This window comes from Podarcis filfolensis (assembly GCF_964270895.1).
Source record: "Podarcis filfolensis genome assembly, chromosome: 2".
In the NCBI taxonomy this organism is placed as follows: Eukaryota; Metazoa; Chordata; class Lepidosauria; order Squamata; family Lacertidae; genus Podarcis; species Podarcis filfolensis.
In genome coordinates this window covers 80,983,538-81,011,252 of record NC_139605.1, presented here as the reverse complement: position 1 = coordinate 81,011,252, position 27,715 = coordinate 80,983,538, and the positions used below count along the sequence as shown (strand labels likewise).

The 27,715-nt window shown below is 44.5% G+C and overlaps 1 protein-coding gene across 8 annotated transcripts; it reads left to right on the top strand.

The window, feature by feature from the left end:
* Positions 1-1,394: 1,394 nt before the first annotated feature.
* LOC310753819 (asialoglycoprotein receptor 1-like) lies at positions 1,395-27,715 on the top strand. 8 transcript variants are annotated; one of them, XM_083595154.1, is made up of 11 exons: positions 1,395-1,650; positions 10,517-10,567; positions 12,829-12,933; positions 16,557-16,676; positions 18,146-18,226; positions 21,827-21,952; positions 23,000-23,062; positions 23,319-23,408; positions 24,304-24,473; positions 25,667-25,779; positions 26,056-27,715. In XM_083595154.1, exons 1-11 carry the CDS (start codon positions 1,572-1,574, stop codon positions 26,186-26,188), a joined length of 1,131 nt encoding a protein of 376 aa, XP_083451280.1. In that variant the 5' UTR covers positions 1,395-1,571; the 3' UTR covers positions 26,189-27,715. The 8 variants fall into 8 exon arrangements, with proteins under 8 accessions (XP_083451280.1, XP_083451283.1, XP_083451285.1 ...); XM_083595153.1 differs by lacking the exon at positions 1,395-1,650 and adding an exon at positions 7,322-7,857; XM_083595157.1 differs by lacking the exon at positions 12,829-12,933 and having other exon boundaries at positions 1,398-1,650.

Below are 27,715 nucleotides of genomic sequence, written 5' to 3'. Positions count from 1 at the left end.
CAGATCAGATAAATCATTTTTTCAAAACCAGAATCTGTATAAGATACAAACCTAACAACATATGAAGAAGGCAATCATCAAATCAAACTCCCACTGCTGAGCAGAAGACGGAGGGAAACCGTAATGGGGTAGCATTTATTGCCTTTGCTCTGGAACAGCTGCACACATCCAGTTAGAAACCAGTGTGAGTTTTCTGGCAGGGTTTTGGGACTGGGGCTTCATTTTAATATCCTATCTTTCCTCAAAGGCACTCAAGCACAGGCGTAGCCAGGATTTTTGTTAGGGCAGGACTGACTTGACCTTACTTGGTCAGTAAGTTAAGTATTTCTATTGTTTTATTTGATCTGGGGGGGTGGCAGCTGCCGCCCCTTGGCTACACCCATGCACTCAAGGTTCTCTCCACTACCCCTCACAGCAACCTCCATCTATTTTATCCTCACAGCAACCTCCATCTAGGCAAGCAAGATGTATTATCACTGTTCAAGGCACATTCCAGCCAGCTAAAATAATTGAGGATGATGGTGGGGGAGCATGACCTGACTAGAGTCCCACACAGTGGCGTAGCGTGGGTTGTCAGCACCCGGGGCAAGGCAAGTAATTTGCGCCCCCTAACCCGTGGATTTGCGCCCCCTAACCCGTGGATTTGCGCCCCCTAACCCATGGATTTGCCCTAACCCCAGATGTTGCGCCCGGTGCGGCCCGCCCCCCCTGCACCCCCCACGCTACGCCACTGGTCCCACAGGCTGGATAGAGAGATTTGGAGGGTTACATTCAGCATCTGGGCCTGAGGTTCCTCAACCCTAAATTAGACAGCTTACACACTATACCTTTGAAGAACATTCAAAGCACCTTTCCCCCTCAAAGAATTCTGGGCACTGTAGTTGACCCCCCACAGAGTTACAGATCCCAGCAACCCTTAAGGAACTGGAGTGCCCAGAATTATTTGAGTTGGGAAATCTTCTTTGAATGTGTTTTAAAGGCATAGCGTGTACACTGCCGTAGATAAACTACATCCGGCATCATCACTCGAGATCTACAGTAGGCCGATCAAGATTCAGCTCCAGAGAGCCAGTGTGGTGTAGTGGTTAAGAGCGGTGAACTCGTAATCTAGTGAACCGGGTTCACGTCTCCACTCCTCCACATGCAGCTGCTGGGTGACCTTGGGCCAGTCACACTTCTTTGAAGTCTCTCAGCCCCACTCACCTCACAGAGTGTTTGTTGTGGGGGAGGAAGGGAAAGGAGAATGTTAGCCGCTTTGAGACTCCCTAGGGTAGTGATAAAGTGGGATATCAAATCCAAACTCCTCCTCCTCCTCCTCCTCCAGTGACCTTAGTGTAGTGTGACTACAATCATTCCCTTCATGTTTGTTGTACCTGCTGCTGGACTTTCACGCCATGGTCTTCTGAGTAATTCAGTGACTATTTGCATAGTGGTATTCAGGGCACCTCCTCTAAAAGGGAGAAGTGAAACTAGAGGTAGAAGCCAAAGAACCTAGTAGTGGGACGCTTAGTGAGTGGAATTTGACGGGTTGACCACATTCTTCCTCCTCAAAACCCTTAAAGCCACAAGGCATGGCCGAGGAGAGGCAGTATGGAAACTGGTTGCCAACTTCCAAACTGTCAAATTCCAAAGGAACCATGGCAAAGCCAGGTAAGGTCATAACGGTCTATGGGGTTGGGAAAGGAGGGGCGAGGGCACAGATGAGGAAGCCTCTGTGTGGTGGGTTTGTTCCTGCATGTGCGGCATCTGGTCTACTCACCCTAAAAGAATAGCCCTTTTAGTCCGTTAAGGAAAATGTGGCAAGTGCCTGTGGGACTTTAAAAACAAACACACAAGCCTTTTGTGAGACAGACAGTTTCATTGGATAGATTTTTTCAGCCCTCGTTCTCCTCCCTATAGAGGAGTCTTAGAGAGGCTGATTGGATCAGGAGGAGAGAGGAGAGGAGCCCGGAGAGTTGGGATTTGAGGACCTAGGGGTGGGGCCCTGGGGGATTGGGTGTTTGTAACCCAGTCAGAATCAGAGGTAAAGGCTAGTGGACTAGGAACCAAGGAGGTGGATCCAGGAGAGGAGCCAAGTCGGTCAGCAGATATACCCCTAGCCAGCACCCTCTGACCAATCCACCCCCAGCACCTCCAGCTGTCAACAACTGGCCACCCAGGAAGGAGCTGCTGGACAACAAATCAGAGTCCATGCTGGCACTGACTCCTCCTCCACATCCTAGGAGATGCCAGCACTGGCGTGATTAGACTGCTCAAGCCCAACCCACACAATGGACTGCCCATTTGCTTAACCTAATCGCAAGACTCTTTTCCATGCTAAAACTGTGGCCACCCTGCTTCTCAAATAGCAATGGGCACGTTGCTCAGTGGATCAAGCTCTTAGCTTGTGTATAGGCATCGTGTCCATCTGTTGAGCCTTTTCGCCTTTGCCTTGGCTATGTACCACACTGACTTGTTCATTAAAGGGTTTGGCAGAAACTGAAATCCAAGTTCAAGGTCTACCCCCATAAAAGGCCAGGGCAGGTCTGTCAGTTGGGGAAGGAGACTGCCGCTATGCTGCTGTCCCCACCCCAATGTCCATTCATTTTGCTATTCTGTAATGTCTGAAAAGAGCTCCTGAGCACCATATTGGAAGTTGCACAGGAATTTTGCATATCTTAATTTGGCTGGTAATTCTGATGGGTTTGTGCTTTTACCTGCAGTAGGAATGGGAAACCTCTAGACTGTAGGCCTATTTAGGCTGGTAGGCCTCCCTACTGGGGTGTTTTTGCTAACCCACGCCCACCTTCCTTACACCTGAGGTCAGGTATGGGCCAAAGTGGGCTACAATCAACTGGTTCTTGACACTTACAAAGGTGGTTTTCAGCAAGCTCTCTTGAAGGCATGCTGTCAGAAGCTTGGCAAGGCACAGTCTTTGCCTGACAGCACACACTCAGTCGAAGTCCATTTGCAAGCAGGATTTGGAGTCAACCCTCACCTGCAAAGGGAGAGGGGAAATGTCTGCAGATGGAGAAGAAAAATGAAACTAAACCACGCCTGAAAACTGACTGGGGCTGACAGAGGGTACTAAACCGTCCTATCATCAGCACAAGTATTTAGCTTATGCAATGGGACTTTCCCCCCTCCTCCCTCCCCACGATGCTCCAGAGGGTTGGGGGAACTCCTAGAATAGAATTGGAGGAGTGAGGACAGAGCGGATAATGTTTTGTCATGATGGAATTGTTGCCTTAGCGCTACATTGGATTCCAGCCAGAGCACCTTCACAGGGGCTCACAGCCAATCGGCCATGAGAGTGAGCCCATTTGATTGACAGGTGGGGCTACAGCATAAGCCTATTCATATCAGAGATAATCCCTAGAGAGGCCCGTGGGGCACGCACCCAAGTAAATGTGTCTAGAACTGCAGCCTTAAGCAATCTTTTTGGTTGGTCAGCCAAATGCTCTGCAGACATGGCCCAGCGAAAGACTTGTTTGTGCTTTGAACAGCATGCTCTGAGTTTATTGGACTCTGGAGCCTTCCTTAAGTCTGCCTTCTGATGAGCACAGCCTGGACTTGTTGCCTCCTCCTATTTCTCTTTAACTTTTACGGCTTGAATGAAGCATTCCCGTAAACAGAACTCTGCTCACAGGGTGTGCCTGCTGAAGGAAGAGAGGGGAAGCAACTTTCCCCCCTTGCCTCTGTAGCCCTTTGGAAAGTTGTGCTGGATAACCGAGGACATAGAGAGGTGGCACTGACGGGCTGTGTTCAGGGGACACAAAAGGAACACCTTGGATCCAACCCTGGATGTGTGTGGATTATGGCACCACTATTCTCCAGAATTGCCTCAATCACAAGAAACTGTCTTTGTGAAGGTGTCCTAAACTTACAGTCACATGTGCCCTACTTCACAGAGGACAGTCCTATATTTGGAGGGCTGTCTGGTCCAAGTCCAGTTTAAAGATAAATACCTTGAAGCAGGTAGAGCAAGGAGGGCCCTTGCAGTTGCTCGCTGGACACCAGACTGAGCACACTTGGTCCCATAGTCTTTCTCACAATGCCTAGATTATTGTATTTCTGTTTAAATTATAGCAATTCTTTCTAAATGTGCACCTACATGTATGAATTGGCACATGTACATTTTATGCAAATCTCTTCTCTTTATTTCATTCTCTTTATTGGGCTTTGATGCACTTCCTCTTTTGGGGTGATACCTTGCCTGAACTTTGCGCTGCTCAGGAAAAGGGGGGGCGGGACAAAACAATATGGTGCAATAGAAATAAAAGCACACATAAAGCAACAAAAATTAACTGAACTGAGCAGCTTTTACAGCTGGAAGAATAGAGGACTTAAAAAGAAGCAATCAAATGCAAGCTACATCAAAGCTTTATAAGACGAGATGTGCATAGAAAATGCAGAAGGAAATACTATTTATATCATTACAAAACTAAGAAGCTTACCCAGGAACACGCAATGATGGAATAATTAGGGTTTCTTTGAAGGAAAAAAATATTTTTCTATGTTGTAAAATTAACATGGAAAACTCACAGCTAATCCAACAGTTGGTTAATTAATATTAAAACAGATTTCTATACCTTGCTCTGCTACTTCCCAACACTGGCATGATCAAACTTCCATCTGCTCTCCTCTGGTCTTCCAGACTCTGGTCCCTGCACTACTGTTTTTGAGTGGCAACTAAGAACATCTCAGGATTTTACTAGCTTTTTCTCTATTCTTAAAGGAGACCTGAGAGGAAAGTACTGCAGCCTCTATAAATCAGTGCCCACCACAACTCCATGACCCATACAATAGCAACGCAAACCATCATGTCCAATTATCATACTTAAAGGAAGTTTGTTTTTTGTTTTAAATCAAGATAGGGAAGGATAAGGGGAATGCCCAGCAAAGTTGCGGAACTAAATAAAATGCCAGTGTAAAATGCCAGTCTGCACTCACATGTGTGGTAGTTACTTACATTCTATCCTCACCCAAGGAAAGTCCCTTTTTCAGAATAAGGCATCCATTGAAGCATCTGTATCCCAGGTGAGTCCTTGCTTTTATCTCTGAAATTAATGATGCCTATGTGCATTTGAAGCAAGGCATCTGCACTCCTAAGCTAGACTCCGGTGGATTTGTCCTCAGATCTAAAATTTTAGGATGTTATAGTTTTAACTCTGATTTTATGGTTTTCAACTCATTTTAATAAGATATCTTGTACATCACTTAGAGGTGACTGTGTTTAATCGGTCTACAAATCGCCTGAAATAATTGCTGAAATAATACCCCTTTGAAATAAAGGTTAATGGTAATGTAAATTCCTGAATGAAATAGTGCTAACTCTCTCATTCACAACCTGAAAATTCTGTTCCTTTGTACTGCACATAAAAAAATAAAAATAAAGCTTGGTCTCTTGCTTGCAGACAACTGTGGGATTTTTGCTTCAAAGTACACCTACACTCCCCTGTTGGATGCTTCTAGCAAATAGGTACAGAAATAAACTTAATTGGGGGAAACAAGTTTCTGTATCTTTTTAAACCTCTCCTAAACTTATTGCACTGTGCCTTGGGTCTAGGCAACTAAGTAAAATTTTAATGGTGGTTTATAATGCACAAATAACTTCACTGAGAGAGAATTCGGTATTCTTTTCCCCTTTTCAAAAAATAGCAACATGGATTTATTTTTCTCTTTGGCAACTGGAAGCTGTAATCTCCTGCTCTGTGTTCTCTGAGTCCTTCATTTGCTCTGCTCTTAAACTATCACCAGTTAGGGTTACCCTATTTCAAGAGGTTTTTTTGCACAATCATCCCAAAAGTTGATGATCTTTTTTTGTGCAAATGCACAAAAGGTTGTTGAGCTTTTTGCAGAAAATCATTCTATAGCCCCCCCACCCCATCTATTACCGCCGAGCCGGAGTCGCCCGTGCACATTCTTTTAAAAAAACAACAACACCAAAATCTTGGAGATTTGCTTTAAAATGTAAAATTCCCCCAGGATGGACTTGTAGGCCCACTGAAAGAGGACATGTCCAGGAATTCCCGGACATATGGCAACCCTTTTTCAATACAATTTCACATGGACTGAGGATGGCTTGGCTGAGGCTAGCTAGTAAGACAATGGCAGAGACAATATTTGAATTGGGGACCTCTTGGTTCACTTAGCTCAGTTTCTTAACCACTTTGCTGTACCAGCTCTCTATCACTATGTGTTCTGGACACTTAAGGCTATAAATCCTGTGAATGGGTTTCAGTGTAAGATCATCTGTTTAAGCCTTCCAGTACGAAGAGGTACAGCTCAATGAATCGGCACATATGGAATAATGAGGTTGACAGCATTTATGTGGCATGAAGATGCAAATTACTTTAGATCCATTCATAGCACAAAGGTGTATGTCCCTATGAACATAAGCAGTTTATGTGGAATCTAATCCAGACATGCATGCTTAAGAACCACCCAAAGACTTATTATCTGATCAGCCGGTTCGATTCCCACATTGGGCAAAAGGGTTCCTGCATTGCAGGGGGTTGGACCAGGTGATGCTTATGGTTCCTTCCAACTCAATTCTATGAGGGTATGAGGGCAGCCACTGACACATCACCCACAAGGAATAAATCCATGACCAGAAAAAAGAGGACACAGACTTGCACCAATTTTGCATATGCTAAATACAGTACAGTATGTGTATTGAGTGATCTGTAGTGTTAAGTTGTGGGTGAACATATCAGACGACAGAGCGATTCTTCAAACAGCTCTTGTTTATTCACAGGCCCAGAACAGAACTGGGCGGAAGGGTTCAGCCAACCTGCTTATAGAGAGCTCAACTACAAAGCAACAGTAACAACTTTCTGTAACTATCCAATCACTGAACGTCACTTTCAATTCCTTATTTGCATATGTGGACCTGAGTGAAAACTATCTACAGTATCCCCCAGCTGGCCCAGGGAGAGAACTTCAGTACATAACATGTAGCAATAATTACTACAATTTAGATAGTTTACAATACTTCTTACCATCGTTGGGAAGACTGTGACTGGCCTGTGTGGCAGCTCAGCCAGTAGTCCAGGTGCCAATTGCTGAAGGTCACCTTCAAGGCCCCTCCTGCTCCCCCCTCCTGCTCTTATTTTATCTTTAAACCAGGCTTGGACCTGAGAGCCCTTCAAGCAGAGGACGCCTTCAAACTGAGGCCTGTCCTCTGTCAAGTAAGACACATGGCCACCCAACTTTCTGGCCCTGTGTACAAATATTTATCTCTCAGCAGGGGTCAGCAAACATTTACAGCAGGGGGTCGGTCCACTGTCCCTCAGACCTTGTGGGGGGCCAGACTATATTTGGGGGGGGGGAATGAATGAATTCCTATGCCCCACAAATAACCCAGAAATGCATTTTAACTAAAAGGACACATTCTACTCATGTAAAAACATGCTGATTCCTGGACCATCCACGGGCTGGATTGAGAAGGCGATTGGGCCGGATCCGGCCCCCGGGCCTTAGTTTGCCTACCCATGTCTGAGAGTAATTATTAAGAAATTTCTGCTTTGAATTCTCCCCCACCCCAAGTCACTTCACACATCCCTTGCATGTTTCCTGTGTCTAAGACCAAAGAGGTGCTTTCTGCAATATCTTTCAGATAAAATGAGACTTGAGGTGCTCATTGCTGTGCCTTGCCCAAATAGGAGCATCTTAGAGGCCCTTCAGTTTCATTTCCCTTTGACTCAAAAGTTCTGAGCTCTCTTGCCTCTGCACCAGGCACTGCTACTGCAGCGAGTCTCAGGGCAAGGGCATGAATGGATCGCTCTCCTGTATTTGGGGGGCCTCCTGCTCCTCGCTTCGTTGAGCGGGCCCCAAGACTTCCCCCCACAGGTTCTGGCATGACAACATCCCAGGGTGAGTGGGCCTTTGTTTTCTGCTTTGAATTTCAGGAAGTTTCAGTGCTTGCTCCCTGTTTCTTTGGGAAAGTTTACCTACTAGAAAGGATTACAGCATAGAGTTTTGTGTCATCCTAAAGGCTAACAAATAAACTGTAAGAACTTATGTTTGAGCTTGCACGTCCCTCTTCCCTTCCCATTCCTTTTTCCTTATGTGTCATATCTTTTTCGATTGTGAGCCCGATGGCATTTTAGAACCGATTTTTGTAAGTCACGTTGAGAGCCCTTTAGGCTAGAGGGCAGGGTATAAGTTTTTGTTGACTACCGTCCCATCTCCTCAGATACATGAAATATTATCCCGAATTGCAGGCATATGCTGTATATATATGCACCATGGTTGCAAGGGGGATTTTAAACAGTGAGATCAGAAGGAAATGAAATGCAGAAAAGTACAGGTGGTGATTATTATGTTAATGCAATTATTACAGTCTCTACTTTTCTGCATTTCATTTCCTTCTGATCTCGCTGTTGAGAGTTCACACACATACAGCCCTGTGTATATATTATCCAGGGGTTGCTTGTGGGGGTGGATAGTGGCAGTGGAGCAGAGTGAGACAGCAATGAGGACAGGGGAGCTCTGGGTCGGCCACAAGAGCTGAGTGTGATTGTACCCAGAAGGGATAAGGCCACTTCTGGATTAAACCCTGTGAAGGCCCCTAGGTGGTCAAAGTTTTGGGCCCCCACTCTAGTGGGATACCATTGAACTAAGAAAGCTTGATTGTAATTTTATTTCAAGATCAAATCAATATTATTTCGATCTGTTGTCACAGGGCCCCTAAAAGGCCCGCAGGCCGGTACCTACTCTTCCTATTTGGAAATCCAGCAGTGGATGAGGTCATGGCTAGATTTATAATGGTGCAAATAGAGGGATTTGAAGAGCAAAAAAGAGGACACATTTGCCGAATTCTACTTTTCACTATGAATCACTAGACAACTCTACCCATGAAAAACAGGACATGTCCTGGAAAAAGAGGACACGTGGCAACCCTAGAAATAGTGCAGTTGTACCACAGCCCATGCTCTGAGCTTTCTTTGGGAAAAAAGTAAGCTTCTACACCTAGTAGAAGGAAAGTTGTAAAGCAAAATGTGCATCACCCTTCTGAGTGATCTCCTTTCAATATTTTAAGACAGTGCTTTTTTCGGGGGGGGATGCAGGGGGATGCATACCCCTGAACTTTTTGTGAATCTTTGCACTTTTGTCCATTTACTGTATTGATTTTTCCTGATATAAACTATAAAATGGTGCTTTTCTTGAGTCAAAATGAGAGTACTCCTAAACATTTTTAAAGAAAAAAAGCACTGTTTTAAGGCAATGCCTCTTTCCTTTGATGATTTTCTCTGTTATAATGTGCTCTCTACAAGTTATTTTCTCCAACTCAACTGCACAACAAGTTGCCCGGTCATTAAGAATTCACTGTACAGTTAACTTACTATACAATGGTCTACCCATCAACTCAAGTAAGCCTCTTCATGTTTAATAGGGTTAATTGCCATGTCAGAGGGTAAGGGACTACAGCCTTGGCTTTCTTGTCAAAAAGGAGTCAAAGGTTTGTGTATGTGTGTTCAGTATCAATGAAAAAACAACTATTTTTTTTAAAAAAAGATCTTAAATACAGACACCCCATAATGTTTAATGTTATTTTATAAAGAGTGACAGTTAGGAAGGGAGCAAAAGTTAGGAAGGGAGCAAAAACAATGGGAAATGAGTTTCAAATTTGAAACTGCACGTGCTCAGAATATTTTGGTTTTGTTTATTAAGGTTGCTGAAATGTTTGTATTTTTCCGAGGGTTGTGAAACTGAGCATGTTTGGAGTATAATTTTTGTAGTCCATGAAAGCTTATATAATAATAAAATTGTTAGTCTTTAAGATACCTATAAGATGTGTTTTCTTTACTCCAGGCATTTTCTGCGGGGGTGGGGGGGCTTTATTTGGGGAACTGTAAGGCACCCCAGCTGCCTTAATCTGGCCTTGATCCTAGGGGTCATAAGAGGGGCATCACAGTACTTTCCTTGGCTGATCCAGGTTCAGTTGTTTTCTTGGTGTCCTTCAGATTCCAGTGTCATTCCTTTAATAATAATAGTAATAAATTTTATTTATACCCCACCCTCAGCCGGGCTCAGGGCGGCTAACACCAGTAACATTACAATAAAAACATAAAAAACACAAAAACATAATAGGGGGGGAACAATTTAAAATACAGGTTAAAATGCAATTTAAAATGCAGCCTCATTTTAAAAGTAGCCCATGGATCAAAACCGTAAGGGGAGGGAAAACATAATGGTTAGACTGAGTCCAAACCAAAGGCCAGACGGAACAGCTCTGTCTTGCAGGCCCTGCGGAAAGATGTCAAGTCCTGCAGGGCCCTAGTCTCTTGTGACAGAGCGTTCCACCAAGTCGGGGTCAGTACTGAAAAGGCCCTGACCCTAGTTGAGACCAATCTAACTACCTTGCGACTTGGGACCTCCAAAGTGTTGTCATTTGTGGACCTTAAGGTCCTCCGCAGGGCATACCAAGAGAGGCGGTCCCGTAGGTACTTGGGCCCTAGGCAATGGAGATCTCATCTTCAAGAAATATCAGTTCCCTGAATGCTTTCTACCCCCCCTTTTTTTCCTACAGGGATTTACACACTTGCTAAGCCAGCAAAACCTCCCCTGCCTCCCAAACCAGGTGAGTCAGTATGTTTCCTTTCTTCTGTTCTTCAGCCTCAGTCGTGCTTCTGCACTTGACAGGCTCGTGACGGTGTTCTCAGTATGCCAAGAAGATGAGACACAGGCTTCTTCCTAGCAGTGCCTTACAGATCTACGAGAGTTCTTTGCTCTTCCATGGCTTCTCTGCCAGTGATGTGGAAATATGCATTATATATGTTAACTATTCTTTAGTGCAGTCATACCTCATGTTATGTTTGCTTCATGTTATGTTACTTCAGGCTGTGTCCTGCTGCGACCCGGAAGTACCGGAAAGCGTTACTTTCGGGTTTCGCCGCTTGTGCATGCACAGTAGCGCTAAATCGCACTTCGCACATGCACACAAACACCAAATCGCACCGCACACCTGCACAGATACTGCACTTCAGGTTGCAGGCTTTTCATGTTGCAAATGGGCCTCCGGAACAGATCCCGTTCACAACCAGAGGTACCACTGTATTTTGGTCTATCAATTTTATTTATTTTATTGCATTCCTCCAAGGAGCTCAAGTTGATATATGCCATTACTCTGCATCCCAGTTTTGTCCCCATAACAACAGTAGCAGCTGGCAGAGTAGCACAGGTGGGTCTACATTGCTGGCCTGCTTCCCCAATGCACTCCATCACTGCATGTTGCCAAGAAGGGGAGGGGAGGGGCAAGGCAGTGGGGAGCTCATCTTGGTGCTGGTGCAGTATGGGGAGCATTGGATTGGCTCTGCCACTGCGCCTACAGCATCCTGAGCTTCCTGCTACCTTGCCCCTCTGCCCTCTCAGTAAATGGCAGCCGCGTGCAGTGTTGGGAAGCCAGGCCAGCAACGCAGACCCACCAGATGCTATTTCATTACAGTCCTATGAAGTTAGATGGAGAGGCAATGACTGGTTCCAGGCCACCCACTGAGCTTCATCTCTGAGTGCAGGCCCGTGCAGAGGGTTGGTGAGCAGCCAGGGACGCTTGCCCTTGGCCTCAGGGAGCTATGCTGGCAGGGGGGCCCTGCCAGGGGCCTGCTGGTCTTATGCTGTCATGCCAAGAATGCCTGTACCTCCCAGCTGACCAGGGACTCACATCCCAGGCCTCAGACAAGCTCTGCACAGGGCTGGCTAGGTGTAGATTTGAACCTTGGCCTCGCCACCTTTGGACTGACCCTGTGATCACTGCCCCATGCAACCTTTCAGTTAAAGAGTTCAAGTCTTCCAATGTGGAGGCTTTCATTGTGAGCCCCCAGACTAATGGATCAGTCTGGTACCTTTTTAGCTTATACATGTTTGGAAGGGTAGAGAGCAAGTGGCACAAGTATCACTCTGAAGACAACTGAACACTGGTTAGCGCACGTAAATGTGCCTACCATGTGGCAGCGTGTGCTGCAAAGATGGCTCATTTAGCAGCTTGCATTATGCCCACTAGTGGCAGAGTTATTTTGGATGGTCCAGACTTTACTGGCTTCCATTCTAGCAGAGTGCTCTGGAGAATTCAAAGATCCAACTGATCACACCCATTGACGATAAAGTTGCTTGACTTAGGAGTGATCTTGCCTCTGCACTTGTCGCAGCTCCTCTTGGAAGTACCTAATGACAGAAACGAGGATGTGCGTGTGGGATCTGTTTCAGCTGACACAACCAGCTGATGTGGACATGGTGCTGGTGGCCGTGCCTCTAGCTGCTGGTCTTCTTGACCCCTGCCCCTCCTGGCTTATGAATCTGTCAGAGGGGTTCTGACTGGTTGGGTCCAGAGTGGGGTTAATGCTTTATTGCTTGAAGGGATGATCCCTGCTGCCTTGAAAGAGGAAGGGGTGCAGCTGCTCTAAAGAAACAAGTTTGGACCACTTAGATGGGATCAACTATCAACCAGTTGCAAATGCCCCCATTTGGGAGAAGGTGATGTAGAGCAAGCAGTCTGAGATTCTGCAGATTATTTGGATCCATTCCAGCCTGGGTTCAGTCCTGCCCTGTTGCGGGGAGTAGGACAACCTTGCTCCTGCCTCTTCATCTATTGACCATGATATCCTTCTAAACAGGCTCCGGGAATGATATTTGTGTTGCAATGGGAGACAGCCTGTAGAGTACCATTGGGAGTGTGCTTTTCGGCCCCCTGGAGGCAATGTCATGGGGTGCAACAGGGCACTATCCTATCTCCAGTGCTATTTAATATCTATATGAAGCTATTGAGAGCGGTCATTAGGAGTTTTGGGGCAAGGTGGCATCAGTATTCTGATGACACTCTGCTCTGTTTCTCCATAATTTCTCCAGTACAGAGAGGCCGCACAGTCCCTGGACCTGTGTCTCGATGCAGTGGTGAGATTGATGAGGAAAATCAAATTGAGCTTGAATCCTGGAAAGATGGAAGCACTGTGGGTGAGCATGCCCTCCAACATTTCTCCGATGAAAATAGGGACATCCCATTCCATAGTGATAATTTTAATATTTATACCCCACACATCTTACTGGGTTGCCCCAGTCACTCTGGGCAGCTTCCAATATATTGTATATAAAAACATAATAAAACATTACACATTAAAAAACTTCCCTATACAGGATTTCCTTCAGACAGCTCGGGGGTTGGATAACTCCACAACCTCCAACATTTCTCCAGTGAAAATAGGGGTGTCCTAAGGAAAAGTGGGACATTCCAGGATCAAATCAGAAACCGGGACGGCTTCTCTAAATCAGGGATGTCCCCAGAAAATAGGGACACTTGGAGAGTTGGTTAATAGCCTACCCTGGACATGGTTGCCCTCCCCCTTGTTTTGCATTTTTGCAGTTTGGGGGTGCTCCTGGATCCAGCTTTGTCACTGGAGCCCCAGGTAGCCTCAGTGGCTAGAGGTGCCTTTTACCAGCTGCAATTGGTACAACAGCTACAGCTGTTCCTGGTCCGGGAAAGTCTGACCACAGTAGTTGGTGCTTTGATTGCTTCAATATTGGATTACTGCAGTGCACTCTGTGTGGAGCTTCCCTTGCTCTTGATTCTGAAGCTGTGTTAGTGCTGAGTGCTGCAGTACAACTGCTGACAGGAGTGAGACCCTGTCACTATATAACACCCCTGCTCAGAAACCTGCAATGGCTGCTGGGACAAGTTCAAACTGTGTTACTATTAGCATATAAAGCTTGGGGCCAGTTTATCTGCATGATCACTTTATATATGCTCACTTGACCACTTAGATTTGTGGAACTGGCCGTTTTAGAGGTGCCACACCATATTCATCCTGCATTTGTCCGAATTTGATCTTTATGTGTGCAACATCCACACTTTGGAACTTACTTGTCTATTGACGTCAGGCAGGTGCCTTCACTGTATGCTCTTTGGTGCCTGCTAAAAGCGTGTTGTTGTTATTTAAAGCAAACCTGCCCAAATATGTAGGATGCTGACAAATGTTTTAATCTGCTTTTAGTTTAGTGTTGCTTTTAAATAATGTTTGAATGTTTTAAATAGTTGTTTTAAACTTTTGTCTTTACTTATTATTCCATTGTGTTATCCTTTTTGCAAGCTAGCTGCTTTGAGTTTGCAAATGTTTGTTTGCTTTTAAATCAAGTGCTATGTAAATTCCATTAAATAAAGAAAAGAAAAGAAAAGAAAGAAAAAAGTTGACCCACCTTCAGGGCCTGAACAATTTGTTGCATGTGACTACCACTGAAGTTATTTAATACAAATGTTTTCATTTTAGGTGAACTCAGCAATTAGACTCCACTCAGGGGTAGTCTTAAAATAACCTTATTGTGTTTCTTCAGAACTGGACTTCGTTTCTATAAACATTCTAATCCCAAGTTAATGATCTTTTTACTTCTGGTTAGTTGCTGGTGCTGATGTCAGCAGCCAACACCTTCCTAAGCTAGTTGTAGTTTGCTTTGTCAGAGAAACACTTTGCTGATCAAATGCCCGTAACTTGAAGCAATGAAGCGAGCCTTGGGCACTGTGTCCCTTAGGCTGAAGAAAAGAATTGACGGTGCACTTTGTAAGTGACCACAATATGACTGACTTTCTGCCATATGAACTTCCAATATAATCTGCTTATTTTGTGCTTTATTGCTGCTTTGGTCCTGCATTTGGTTATATGTTATGTGCTTTGCAAAAAAAAAAAAATCCCCCCACAAACCTGGATTCCCAGTGCCCAAAAGAAAAATTGCAGTGATCCAGTGCTTTGTACTTTAAGCAGACAATTCCTTTTCTATATTGCATTTCTCCGTGTATGGCAATAAGATATAACCCCTTTTGCTTTTGTATATTCTACCGCTGCTTTGATACTTTATTTTAGAAATTAGCGCAGGTTGTACTTCAGGGTAAGGGAGAAGTTTGGTTTGGTTTGCCTTTAATGTGAACTAGGACAGCCATAAGGATTTCTGCTTGGGCAACGGGATTCCCCCCCTCCCCCTGCATGCACCCCATGCCCTCCCCAAATCTGCCTCAGAAGTTTGTGGGAACTCCTCAACTGATTTAAGGGGCACACAGGGGGAGGAGAGGGAGAGAATGTTCTGCTGCGCAACCAGAAGTCCTCACCCTGATAGAATGTTCCCCTTAGCGCTGCGTTGAATTCCACCTATAATTTGCACTTCAAGAAACAGTATGTGAACTGAAAAACACAGCTGTCCCTCAGCATTCACACTTCTCTTTTTGGATGCAGCTAACCAGGCAAAAACCTTTAAAAATCTATATTATTATTATTATTATTAATAATAATAGTAATAGTAATAATAATTTATTTATTTATACATACCCCACCCATTTGGCTGGGTTTTCCCAGCTGCTCTGTATAGAAGTGAAAATAACATATGAAAAATGCATTACAGCAGGGGAAATTGCAGGCAAAGGTGTGTATATTAGGGGAAATTCCATACATAAATGTGTATACTTTGAGAAATGTGGACTAAAACTCTGATGAATTTTCCTGAGGACTGGTTTTTTTTTTTTTGTTTTTTAAATCCACACACATAGGCTGATGTGGAAATGTGGTGAACTCAATTTAAGATTGGGAAAATGAGAAACTGAGATAAACCCAAACTGACATATTCACCCACCCCTGTTTTCCACTTCAGTTTCTTATGTATTGGAGTGTGATGTTTGTATTTATCTAATCACTTGGGAAGTGTGTTAGTTAGCAGAAGGGGATCCAATAAGAGGCCTGCTGAATCAGACCAAAGACATGCTGACTGATCAGGTGCCCGTAGGAAGCCAACAAGCAGGATTTTCTCTACTGGTTATTGACTGAAATATATGCAGAATTTCACTTTTTCCTTCTGGCCTAAGCCACATAAAGGGGCGTGGAATGTCTTTGCTAAAGAAAAAACATTGCTGTGGAAAGGCCCAATTGTACAAGCAAGGCAGCCATTTGTTTGAGGCACCAGTGAAGCACCACACCATGTGAAAGTGCTGTCACGGTGAAGCCTCTGATAGCATGCATCTGAATTTGACGTTGCAAGGGTTCCTGGGACAAAACTCATTCATCCACTGTGGGAGTCACTTAGGGCAGCAAAGAGCCACGAGCTGGTCCTGGTCCAGTGGTTCTCAAAGAGAGAAATGGCAAGAGATTCAAGGACAATCAAAGCAACATGTAACCATTTCTGTGTAATATAGTATAGTATTTTATTTTTCAAAATATGGATAGATATCTGTTCAAAATGAGAGCAAATTCTGTTATGTAAATCAAGCACTGCTGGGAGTTGTTTACTTTTTGGTTTCCAATGTATTTCTAATCAATAAAAAGATTGGTGTGGCATGAGCAAATGTTCTCTCCGAAAGTGTGGCCCAGAGAAAAACATTTGAGAGCCACTGTCCTAGTCAGACTGTGCATAGCAAGAAAGCAGAATGCTGGAATTGTACTATTGTATTCAAGGGCAAGCCTTGATAAATTTAAAACCCAGCTTTTCAGACCCACCCAATGGATTTGCTAATTTGACTCAAATAGTCCGTAAATAATGCACACAAAAACCCCCGAATCTGAGTGGCTTGTTTCCATTTTCAGAGTTAACCGTTCTTCTGTTTTTAGATTCACCCAACAGTTTTGATGATGACGACGATTATGATGATGGGGGTGTTGTGACTGCAATGACTCCTGCAAGTCAGACAACACCTTTGGCAGACAGAAGAGGCATGGATGCTAAGAAAGGTGCGGAAAATACCTCAGTCTTCTAGTCTTCTTTAGCATGCACCGGCCATGGTGGTAATCTTTGTTAAGGAAGGGCAGTTTTGTTAACCGCTAAAGCTGAAATGGTTATTAGTGAGACATTCATTTCAGCTTATGATATTTATGAACTACACAGTTAGAAAGGCTGGAGAGATCCTGTCTCAGCAAATGAGTCATAGAGCAAGGACAGAGAGCCAGAAGTTGGTAGACTCTAGGGTTGCCATATTCCCAATAGTGAAAATCTGGACAAAGTTGCTGAGCTCCCCCTTCCCCCTTTTTTATTTTCATTTTGGGACTTTTCCTGAATTGGCCAGGCTTTCCCGGACATTTTGCTGATTCAGCAAAAATCCACCCAGACGCCATTTTTTCTGAGCGATTCCCAGATGTGTCTTGGAAAACCTGGACACATGGCAGCTCTCGTAGACACCATCTGCCATCATCCCTGTCCGCAGGCACACCGAATGTTGGAGTCCAAGCTCTTCAGGAGGGACACAGGAGGTTCTCCATCCCTGCCATAGAGGTTCCATGGTAACCACCAAGAGAGCACAAATGAGCCACGAATCCTTACTTCTTGTGGCAGTGAATTCCATACATTTATTCAGCATTGTCTGAAGAAGTACTTCTGTTCTTTCTCTCAGCCTTTCCTTTTACAAATCCTGGACGATTTTAAGCAAACAAAATCAAAACAGTTATTCAGAGCCTTTGTCTAATTGTGCGACCATTGTGTCATGCTGCTTCACCCCCCCCCCCCAAGGAAGAGTCTCTAAGTTTAGCTATTCTTTTTCTCCTCATTTCTGTCTTCTATATTAAAGATCTCTGTTCCCTCACACACAATTATAATGGCAGGAGGAGAGGAACCAGACACTTGAATAGACTATAGTCAATTCTAAATGTGTCTGGAGTCTAAATTCTAAATGTAGCTTATTTCACTCAACAGAAGCTGCTGTTTGTCAAGCAGCTAGTGTGAAACATGAGCTCCTGGACAAATGGGACAAAGGCTGCCCCATTAAACTGATGCCCTCTTCTTACAGTGCAGGAGTACCCTTAAACTTCACCAGCTCTCCCCCACTGAGCTGCTTTCAAGAACTGAGCTATGCCTAACATGGTATGTAGAGGGAGCTCCACCTGCTCACACAGTTTGAAACTTCAGTGAAACTTCCTAGGGTCCAAATTAGAATGTGGTCAATGCATTAAATTAACCACAAGCTCTTACAGACTCATTTTAAAATTGTTGACTATTCAGCTTGAAACTGACACATTTCACAAGAGAGGAATGCATGGCTATGTCCCTCTACTAACTTGTTGAATAGCTGGTGGATTTCATCATGATGGAGTGAGGAAAAAGGGAGCGATTCTGCATTTTTCATGCACATTAGCAGTTTTACCGACTTTGTATGTCTGTGGCGTGCTCTCTGTTTCTAATCCCGAACTCCTGAATTTGTACTGTATAGTCGTTGATCCTGGATACAGCCCAAGCTATTCAAGTATCAATGCCCTTCCTTCTGATGAAGCGACAAGCAATTCGAATTGTGGTATGTATTCCAAATGGCATCTAGATGATGTGGCACTCAACCTGTAACCATCTTATCTTACCGCTGGGCTAAATATAATTTCTTTTAACATAAAGGGCTTAGCCTTAGGGGAAACGTGCAAGTATCAGCAGGTACCTTGGGAAAGAGCTGACATGGCTGTTCTTCAGGAGACCCACCTCCAAGCTCCTGAGATGGATCGGTTGTGAAAAGACTGGTGGGAGTGGGCACAGAGGGCTCCGCCAAATCTAGGGCAGTAGCAGTCCTCTTGCCAGAAGTAACTCACAGATGTGAATCAGAGGCCCCTCATGGAGGTCCCAATATCTATATGGATGAGAATAATTATCTCTTAATTAATGGTTATACTCAAAGGACTGAGGGTCCCTTGGGTTTGACACCATTCATGCAAAGGTCGCACAATTACAGAATACCACTATCATTTATGGGGAAAACTTCAGTTAAATCCTTAATTTTATTGAGCAAGATCACATACAAAGAGGGGACTTCCCAAGCAAAGGAGGCACCATGTGTTTCCACAGATAAGTACAGCCCCAGAATGTGTGATGACTCAGCTAAATGGTGGTTCAAGATTTTATGTAGAAAATGGGGCAAGGCTTTTTTTCCTTACATGTGTTGGTTAGCTTTTGTGTAACCAAATGCATGATAGATCCCATATTAGTCTCAAATCATAGCTCACATTTAACACACCCATCCTCAACACTCTGGATGTGCTTCACATTGCAAAGTTAGCTCCACATAATGTAGGAAGGTGGTCTATGTCTTATGGTTGAAGGTTGCAGTAACGTAACGCTTGGAGCACAATAATAATCAGGCAGTAAAACTCCTCTGGGACAGGGGTGGCAAATCTTTGCTCACCTTCCATGCAGTGTTGTTGGACTCCAGCTTTCATGAGCCCCAGCCAACATGGTCAATGGTCAGGGATAATGGGAACTGGAATCCAACAACATCTGGAGGGCCACGGATTAGCAGAACCGATGCAAGAGATTCCACCACAAGCCCCATTCCTCCTCTCCCCCTACTTTTGCTTTGTGAGAGCATCACTGGAGGTCTCTTGGCTACCACCTCCTCCCTGCCTCACTGAGGAAGGGCCAAGGGAGTCCTTCCTCAGAGTGATGTATTCTGGGATAGATGGGCAGGGGAACACTGCTGCTGCAGTAGCTGGAAATGTCTACATTTAGTAAAATGTTTAAACAGTATTTCCAGCTGCTGCAGCAGCAAACCACATCACTGGTCAGAGGCCAAATTTTTTTTTGGGGGGGGGGCTCCTACCAAGTCCAAAGACCTCCTGAGGAGGCCAAGCACGGAGCTGAGCATGGCCACAGAGGAGAAAGAGGCTGGAGGCAGCTCCCGAATAATATATGAGGTGTTGGAATCTGGGGGGGGGGGGAATGGAAGTGTGGGGATTGAGTAATCAGATGATCTAGATGCAACTTGGACTACCCTGATTGTGTTCCACCTGCGAATCAGAAGTGTACTGTGTGACACATACTTTTTATCCATAGATATATACATTTTTGCTTTGGCTTTCCTTTCCTTTCAGTCCTCTGCCCCCCTCTACACACACACACACACACACACACACACACACACACGTAAGAGAGAAATGGGAAGGAGGGAAGGGGCTAAAAGGGACTGCCAACAGATTAACAATAAAATGCAAATAATAATATATTTTTAAAACCCCACATTCATTTCCTCACAAGCCTGCTTATGTTTAGTTTGTGACTGGGAAAAGCTGTTTCACAAAAACATAAGAAGAGTCCTAGCGGATCAGACTAAATATCTCTTTACTTTAGCATCCTGACTCCCACAATGGCTAAGCAGGTGGCTCTGGGAAGGTCACAAGCAGGTAGCGAGTGCAACATCTCTCTCCTGTTCATGGTCCTCAGCAACCGGTATTCAAAGGCATCACCTCCATTTTCCTTTAGCGTCAGTGGACACAGAATTGGGAATTTTGATATTGTAGTATCTCATCTTTGCTGATCTACGGCATAAATCCGATCTCATTAATTTAGCTACTTAACGTTAAAATATGAGCATATTCTTAAGCAGCTCCTTTGGATATCCAACATCACTTCTTCCAATATTTATACAGTGTAAATTCTCACAGGTGTTTCATTGTTTACATAACTCTATTAAATCTGCAATTAGGTTCACAGAGAGCAAGAAGGAAACTCCCTGAGTCACCAGACAAACCCACACAAAACCAGACCATAATTCTGTCTCATTTACGCTGGTATAAAGAGCAATAATCTTTATAGCATTGTATAATTTTACACTGTCATGGGGTTGAGGCTTCAGCTCAGTAGAAGAACTCATATTTTGTATGTGGAAGGCCCCCAGTTTCAGTCACTGGTACCTCCAGTTACCATTTCCTGATATGTCCAGTTAGAACCACTGCCTGATTGGGACTCTGGAAAGTTGTTGCCAGTCAGAGTAGACAGTACTGGATGAGATAGATGGTGTAACTTGATAAAAGGCAGCTTCCTAAGTTCTACACAGCACAGACTTTCTCCTTTGCAAGATCACTTAGATCCCCATGATCATAATAGGAAGGAAAAGATTCAGGATCCTCCCACCCAGTTTCAGGATCATTACCTTTCTTAGTTTTGATTGCTGGGCAGCAATTACTCCTTTGTGGGCTCTAAATTATTTCTATATGACTTATAAAATTCCCCACTTCCTCCCACCAAACTCGTTTCCTCTGCTTTTGATTCCCATCCATCCCCTTTTACAGTCTATATGTTCTTTCTCATACCCCTTATTTTTCTGAGACTATTACGTACTTCAGTTTTCTAATGGATTGGGACTTATAACTCTCCCCGTAGGTGGCAACCCTCTCCCAACAAGTGAATTGGATTTGCTACGTAGAATTGCGGGGTGGGGGTGAAGTTGCAGAAATCAGAGAGCACTGTGTATCATAATCAGCTGTAGGGCTTAGGGTTACTATGCAATACCAGGTTATAGCCAGTCAAGTTGTTCAGGAGGCTAATCACATTGGCCAGACATAGTAGTATTTCTAGATAGCATCTTTTGACTCTTGGAGCTTACAATGACAAATACAGTTCCTCTAATATTCATTTGCCTTGGTTGTATAAAATGTATGTACATTCCTTTTAGATTGGTCCAACTGTCCTCAGCAGCAGCGTTAACCAAGCATAAAGCAAAATGTTTTAGATGGTTTAGTACTGATTTACCCTCAACTTCAGCATTACTTTTTCAACATGAAAAGATCTAATATTTTGAGCCTTTTCTTACATAACAGGTAAAAATAAAATTTAAATTTAAATAAAGGAGCATTGTCCAGACTCATTTATGTTGTTTCCCAATTTATGTGGTTCCTTTTCAGTTGAGGTAGCCCAACCTATGCACAGAGACAGCTTGTCTCCCCCTGGAACTCAGAATAGAATTTGGCAACCTTGCTGTGATTGTGCACAAACACCTGCACACTCACACATGTTACATGACTTTGACCCCCTTTGTTATTCATTTGAAAAGGGGAGGTCACCATTTGTTCCTTCTGTTTATTTATTTTTTTAAATGTTGCAAATAAAACGCTTCCACTAATCTTCACTGCTACAGCTCCTGCCAATGCTGAGTCTCGGCAAAGGAAAGACAGAAGAAGAATTCACGTTTTCATCCTTTATGTCTTGGTAGCCATCTGCTTTGTGATGTTGTCAGCGCTACTCGTCTTGGTCCTGGTGAAGTGTAAGTGATCCACTTCGGATGAAAGGAAGTCTGTATAAATCAAGAATGCGGATTGTGTTGAATCCCAACTCCCATCAGCCCCAGCCAGCATGACCAATGGTCAGGGATGGTGGAGTCCAACGATATCTGGAGGACTGTAGATTGATTCCCCATTTCTGGTGAAAATGGAAAATTGGAATTGTCAGAAACTGCAGGGGTTAGAAATGGGGACCCACGAATCCAGGCATACTGCCCTGTATGGAAAGCTATCCATGAGGCATAGCTCAGCCGGTAGAGCATGAGATTCTTAATCTCGGGGTTGTGGGTTCAAGTCCCACTTTGGACAGAGACTCCTGCATTGCAGGGGGTGCCTCCCAACTCTACAATCCTATGATTCTATCATGGCTATAATTGGTTCCTGGGATTGCATGAGTGATAACAGTCATTTCTAACCTTTCTCCCTTTGGCTTTGTTCCTAGTACTGTTCCTCTCACCTGGCGCCCACTTGTGAGTGGGCTCAGCTTTGAAAGCTATTTCTAAAACACTTTTTTAAAAATCAGATTTTTGAAAAATGCTTATGTTTTTAATGAATAAAATCTGATACTATGTTTCTTTATTTAGCAACATTTATATTCCGCATATCATATCTATACCGAAGTGGTTTATAGCTCTCAAAGGCTTAAGGAAATGGGATACTAATAAAAACACATTGCAATAAATGCACATTTAAATACAGCCATCTGTTAAGTAACCAGAACAGTTCTCAAATCCAGGTATCAGATTACTGCTCTCCAATGCACTCTCCCTTCCAAGCCATCCTGAACTGGAAGGAGCCAGTGATAAATGCATCCCAGTGACCTGACATCTGCCGCCTTTGCCTGAATCTGCTGCTACCTCCACTGGAAAGGTCTAAAGAACAAATCCCTTGGCCCAGTTGAAGCATATTCAGCATATGGATGAGGGCCATCAGGTTATATGCAAGGAGGATATGGTTCAAAGCAAGGTTTATTTTGACAGCACAACAAAAAGTAGAAAAACTACAAAAAATGTCTAATTTTCTTTCTTCAGACTCTGGACTATCAGAGGAGATACAAGCTCTGCACTTGAACCAATGGGAGATGCTGCTGAGAGGTAGGTAGTACGGCTCTTTAATATGTAAGGTGGAGGCAGTGGCTGTGCAGGGCAGGGTAATGGCCCCCAGCGCAGGCCCCAGTCGTGCTGGACTGCAGTTGCCACTCACCGGCAGCTGATGATAACCGGTACTTGTGGCATCACCACTGACAGTCTGAACTCTTAATGCACTACTAGATCAATAGCAAAGCAGGAATGGCAGCCTGTGGCCCTAACACACTGCTTTTTTGGGTGGACATTTCAATTTGTCTTTCAGTGAAGAAGGACCTGGATGATGTGCAGGCGGCACAAAAGATTATGGAAAGAACCATAAGCAACAACTTCAGTGAACTGCAGGATGTCACAGGTGAGACATCCTTGGAAACGTTATTTATCTTGATTATTTTCCTTCTGGCTTGGTCATCCTGGGGGTCTAAAAACATAGGAGAAGTCCCAGGCAGTGCCATCACTAGGAAGGTAGGAGAGAAGGGAGAATTCCTATTGAACCGTGTAGTAGCAAAAGGGGAGGAGAAATCCAGTTCTGCCCACATTATGATCTGAGCAGTTGCAATCCACCAGGCAATCCATGTTGGGCTTCCTCTGCCTAATCCAGAATAGGGGGAGGCAGTGGCACAATATATGTTGGCAGCTCCCAGGGCAAGTCAAAGTTGGTGCCCCCTAACCTAATTGTGGGCGTCATGTGGGGGGCCACGGGTGGACTTGGCTGTGCCCCTGCTGCAGTTGCTCATCATGGAGGTCCCCTACCAGTCACGGCATTCCCCCTCTCAGCTCAGCGAGCTCCCGGTGGGAGCAGCGACTGGCACTCCTTGGCAGGCTTGGCAGCATCCCAGCAGCACTGGAGCCACAGCTGCTGCAGGCCTAGGAGGAGGGCAGTGGAGAATAGGCTAAAGCGCCAAGTATAGCCCTTCCCCAGCCATCTCTCTTTGGCCACACACTGGCAGGTCTCAGGTGAGCGGGTGGCTCTCTTCCCTGCTGGGGAAGGACTGGTGTGGGCTGGGGAAAGTTCAGGTTCCAGCTGGTGGGACTTCCACCCAGGTGCAGGCATCCCTTCGCCGGCTGAGAGAAGGAAGTGTCACCGCAGCCCTGAAGGCCCAGCCCGGGTGCAACTCTTCTGCCCGTGACTTCGGAACATAGCAGCCCATCAACATGCTTAATTGCCGGCTGCTGCTGCTGCTGTATATTCTGAAGTCCCCAAGTAGGCTACAGTGTTAACAGAGTGTTGCACTACATTTGCTTTGTAGAATTCATCTGTAGCAGCAGAAATTACTCTCATCCGTGCCCCAAGGACTGGAAGACTAAAGAGAAGAACTGCTATTACATTTCAGAAGAGACGAAAAACTGGACCGATGCTCTGTGGCAGTGCATTTATAATAGGGCTTATTTGGTCAGCATTTGGTCTGATGATGAACAGGTTAGTCTTCCTACATCATCATGATTCAGAATGGACAGACATGCCCATTTTTGTTCTTGACAGTTTCTCATTTTCCCCAGTCTTTAATTCTGCACATTTTCGCATCAGTTTGTGATTTCTTTTTTAATCCCCATGAAAATTTATCAGAACTACAGATTTTTGGGTGCAATCTTCCATAATATACACATTTTAGCAAACATTTTTTTCTAATACAATGCAATTTTATATGGTCATTTTAATTAATATATGCATTTTATGCACAAATAGGATGCATTTTTATACACAATATTTCGATGGAGAACTGCAACACAAAATTCAGAGAAGTATGAATTCTGAAATATAGCTATGTTTTGGTTCACCCTCTGTTTCAGGAAGTGCAATTGAGTGTGCTTACATTACAATGCAAACTGAACCCAATTTCTTGCCCATTCCTATTGATCAGGTGGAGCACCATTCCTTGTGAGGTATTTGCCATTAGCATGGTGTTCCCTGGGTACTATTAAGAAAGCTTTGGGGGGGGGGGCGGGGAGAGCCACAGCAGATTTCCTAGTAAGCTAGTTCCCTTCAAAAGTGATTCTATTTTCTCCCTCCAAAAATTTTATTCCCAAAAATTGTTTCCTTAGCTTTCACTGCCTCCAAACACACCTTGAGGGCATTTTGGTACAACACTTCCCCTGCATAGTTTGACTCTACAGTGGTACCTCTAGTTACAAACTTTGTTTGGAGGTCCGTTCTTAACCTGAAACTGTTCTTAACTAGAGGCGTGCTTTCGCTAATGGGGCTTCTTGCTGCCGCAGTGCCGCCGGCACACGATTTCCATTCTCATCCTGGGGCAAAGTTCTCAACTCGAGGTAACTCTTCCAGGTTAGTGGAGTTTGTAACCTGAACTCGAGGTACCACTGTACCATTCAAAAGAAGTATTCCAATATTATAGATCAGTGGCAAGAAATATGCCCTTCCTTTCCTTAACCATCTTTCATTGGAAATGTGTCCCTCTGATTTCAGTGGCATTTTGCCTTCTACTTGCTCATTAGTGAGGAGAGGGGTGGGGTGGCTTGAGGAGACCTCTGTAGGCTGGATTCGGATGCCTTGAGGTCTGGACCTGGATGATGGTCAGAAGCTCCACCACTCCTGCTCTAGTACTTTTTCTAGGATTGCAGTTCAAATGTAATCTAGATTATTTCTAATCCCAGGGTTTCCTGAGAGATAACATCCACAGTGCAGGCACATACTGGCTGGGTGCAACTTACAACGAAAAGGAGGGAAAGTGGAGGTGGAAAGAAGGCGATTTGCTTATATCTACAGCGTGAGTACATTTTAAAGTATTTACAAGTTAAAGACGGACTGTTTCATGATGCACATTTCCATAGGCTTCAAGGGGTGGAGGTAACCTTTAAGACATGACAAGGGACATCAGTGTTCAGTACAATGGAACAACCAGATTCTATACTTGTGATGTAGCCAGTCATTTAGATTTTAATATCAAGATTTTAGCCAGCCTTTGGGAGCTTTGTGGTGGTGTTGGCGGTTCTATGCTGATAACAATTATTCCACAATCCCTCTCCCTCTCTTTCTTTTCTAGTTTTTGGGATATAGGACAGCCACAGATGGGCGCTGAAAAGGAATGTGGAGTCATGCATCCCAACGGAACATGGGCTTCCGCTGTGTGTTCCCTTCCCTATCGATGGATTTGCAAAAGGAGACTGTTCTGCTGAGACACCTGGTGGGACAGGATTGTATACACGTTGTGTTGCTTCCCTTCCCCTACTCCCACCCCTCCTCATCCTGGAATGCATTGCAGCTACCAAGCAGACCGATGGAAGATGATAGCTTTTTACCATTGCATGATCCTAAGCTTCCTAAAGCATTTTCATGCGTGACACATAGTCTTGCTTTTGCTTATTGCGCAACAAGTGAAAGGATTGTCTCTCATATGGAATCTGAGTGATTGTGCCACACAGCGCTGCCCACGTTCCCAGAAGGCGTCACAATCATTCCTGTCAAACATGGGAGGAGGGGAGAAATCAGCCACCCTGAGACTGTGGGAATCAGAAATGGTGCTTAAGTGTGCTTGACTCTCCCAACTAAGCAGGTAGCAAACACACCTTTGCAACCTGTTCACATCTCAGGCACCTTATTAGCTTTCCCCAGCCACAGGATGAAGAGGAAGCAATAGTGGGGTGAGAAGGGAGGCTGTCTAGTGAGCAGGGAGGTGTGAGAATGATGAGCTTGCAGAAGCATTCAAGCTTCCTGAAGGCTAGGCACTGTATTAAGACAGAAGGCAAGGAGGCCGTGCTGTGTTAGGTGCTATAGGTTCACTATTATTTCAAATGGCAACATACAAGGAGGATATATTCTTTTTAGAGCAGGGTTGGGAAACCATTTTTAGCTGGAGGGCCAGATCACATTGCGGCCAACCCCCCCTTCCCCATTTGACACGAGGGCTGGGCTGATAATCTGTCATTCACCTGATGTCACATGGCATCAAGTGGATCTGAGCCAGGCTGAAAGCAGCATGGCTTGCATTTGGCAGCAAATGTAAAGAATGCCAAATGCAAGCCACACTTGCAAAGGGAACTACAGGGAGCCTTGCTTGGAATGCAATCCTGGCTGTTCTTTTGCAAGTGTGGCTTCCACATGCATGGTACTGTTTAAATATGGCACCAAATGCAAGGGTCACTGATTCTGGCAGACATCAGATGCACCTGAGCAAATCTGATCATGTATTCTAAAGCTCCTGATTGTTCCTTTGCAGCCATGGCTTTACCTGTCCTGTGCCTGACATCATATGACTTCAGACAAGTGGGCATGGCTCAGAGAAAGCTCAGAGGTCTGGTGGCTAGCTTGACTCATGGGATGGAGGGTTCCCATCTGTATGTTAGAGGAACTACAAATAGAAGCAAAGTGTCTGTGACATTTTGTTCAGTTAAGCACAGGTATCAATCTTGCCTCTGCACAGCCACATGATATAGCCACTGCTGGTATTTTTAGGAGAGAAAAGGCAAGTTTTTACTTTTGCACACCACTTAACTCTTTGCATAGTCCTCAATAGCAAATCTGCAATACAATACTGTGATTGCCTCACAATAAGGCTTTGCTCAGTTTCATTTCATTTATTTTTGTGTGTGCGTTTTTCTGCAACTACTTTCTTCTAAACAGCATAATTCAATAGTTTGCTTTTTACAGTTTTGTACTGAACCTTTCGTTTTTCACTGAATAAAAATTCTCACTGTAATCATCAA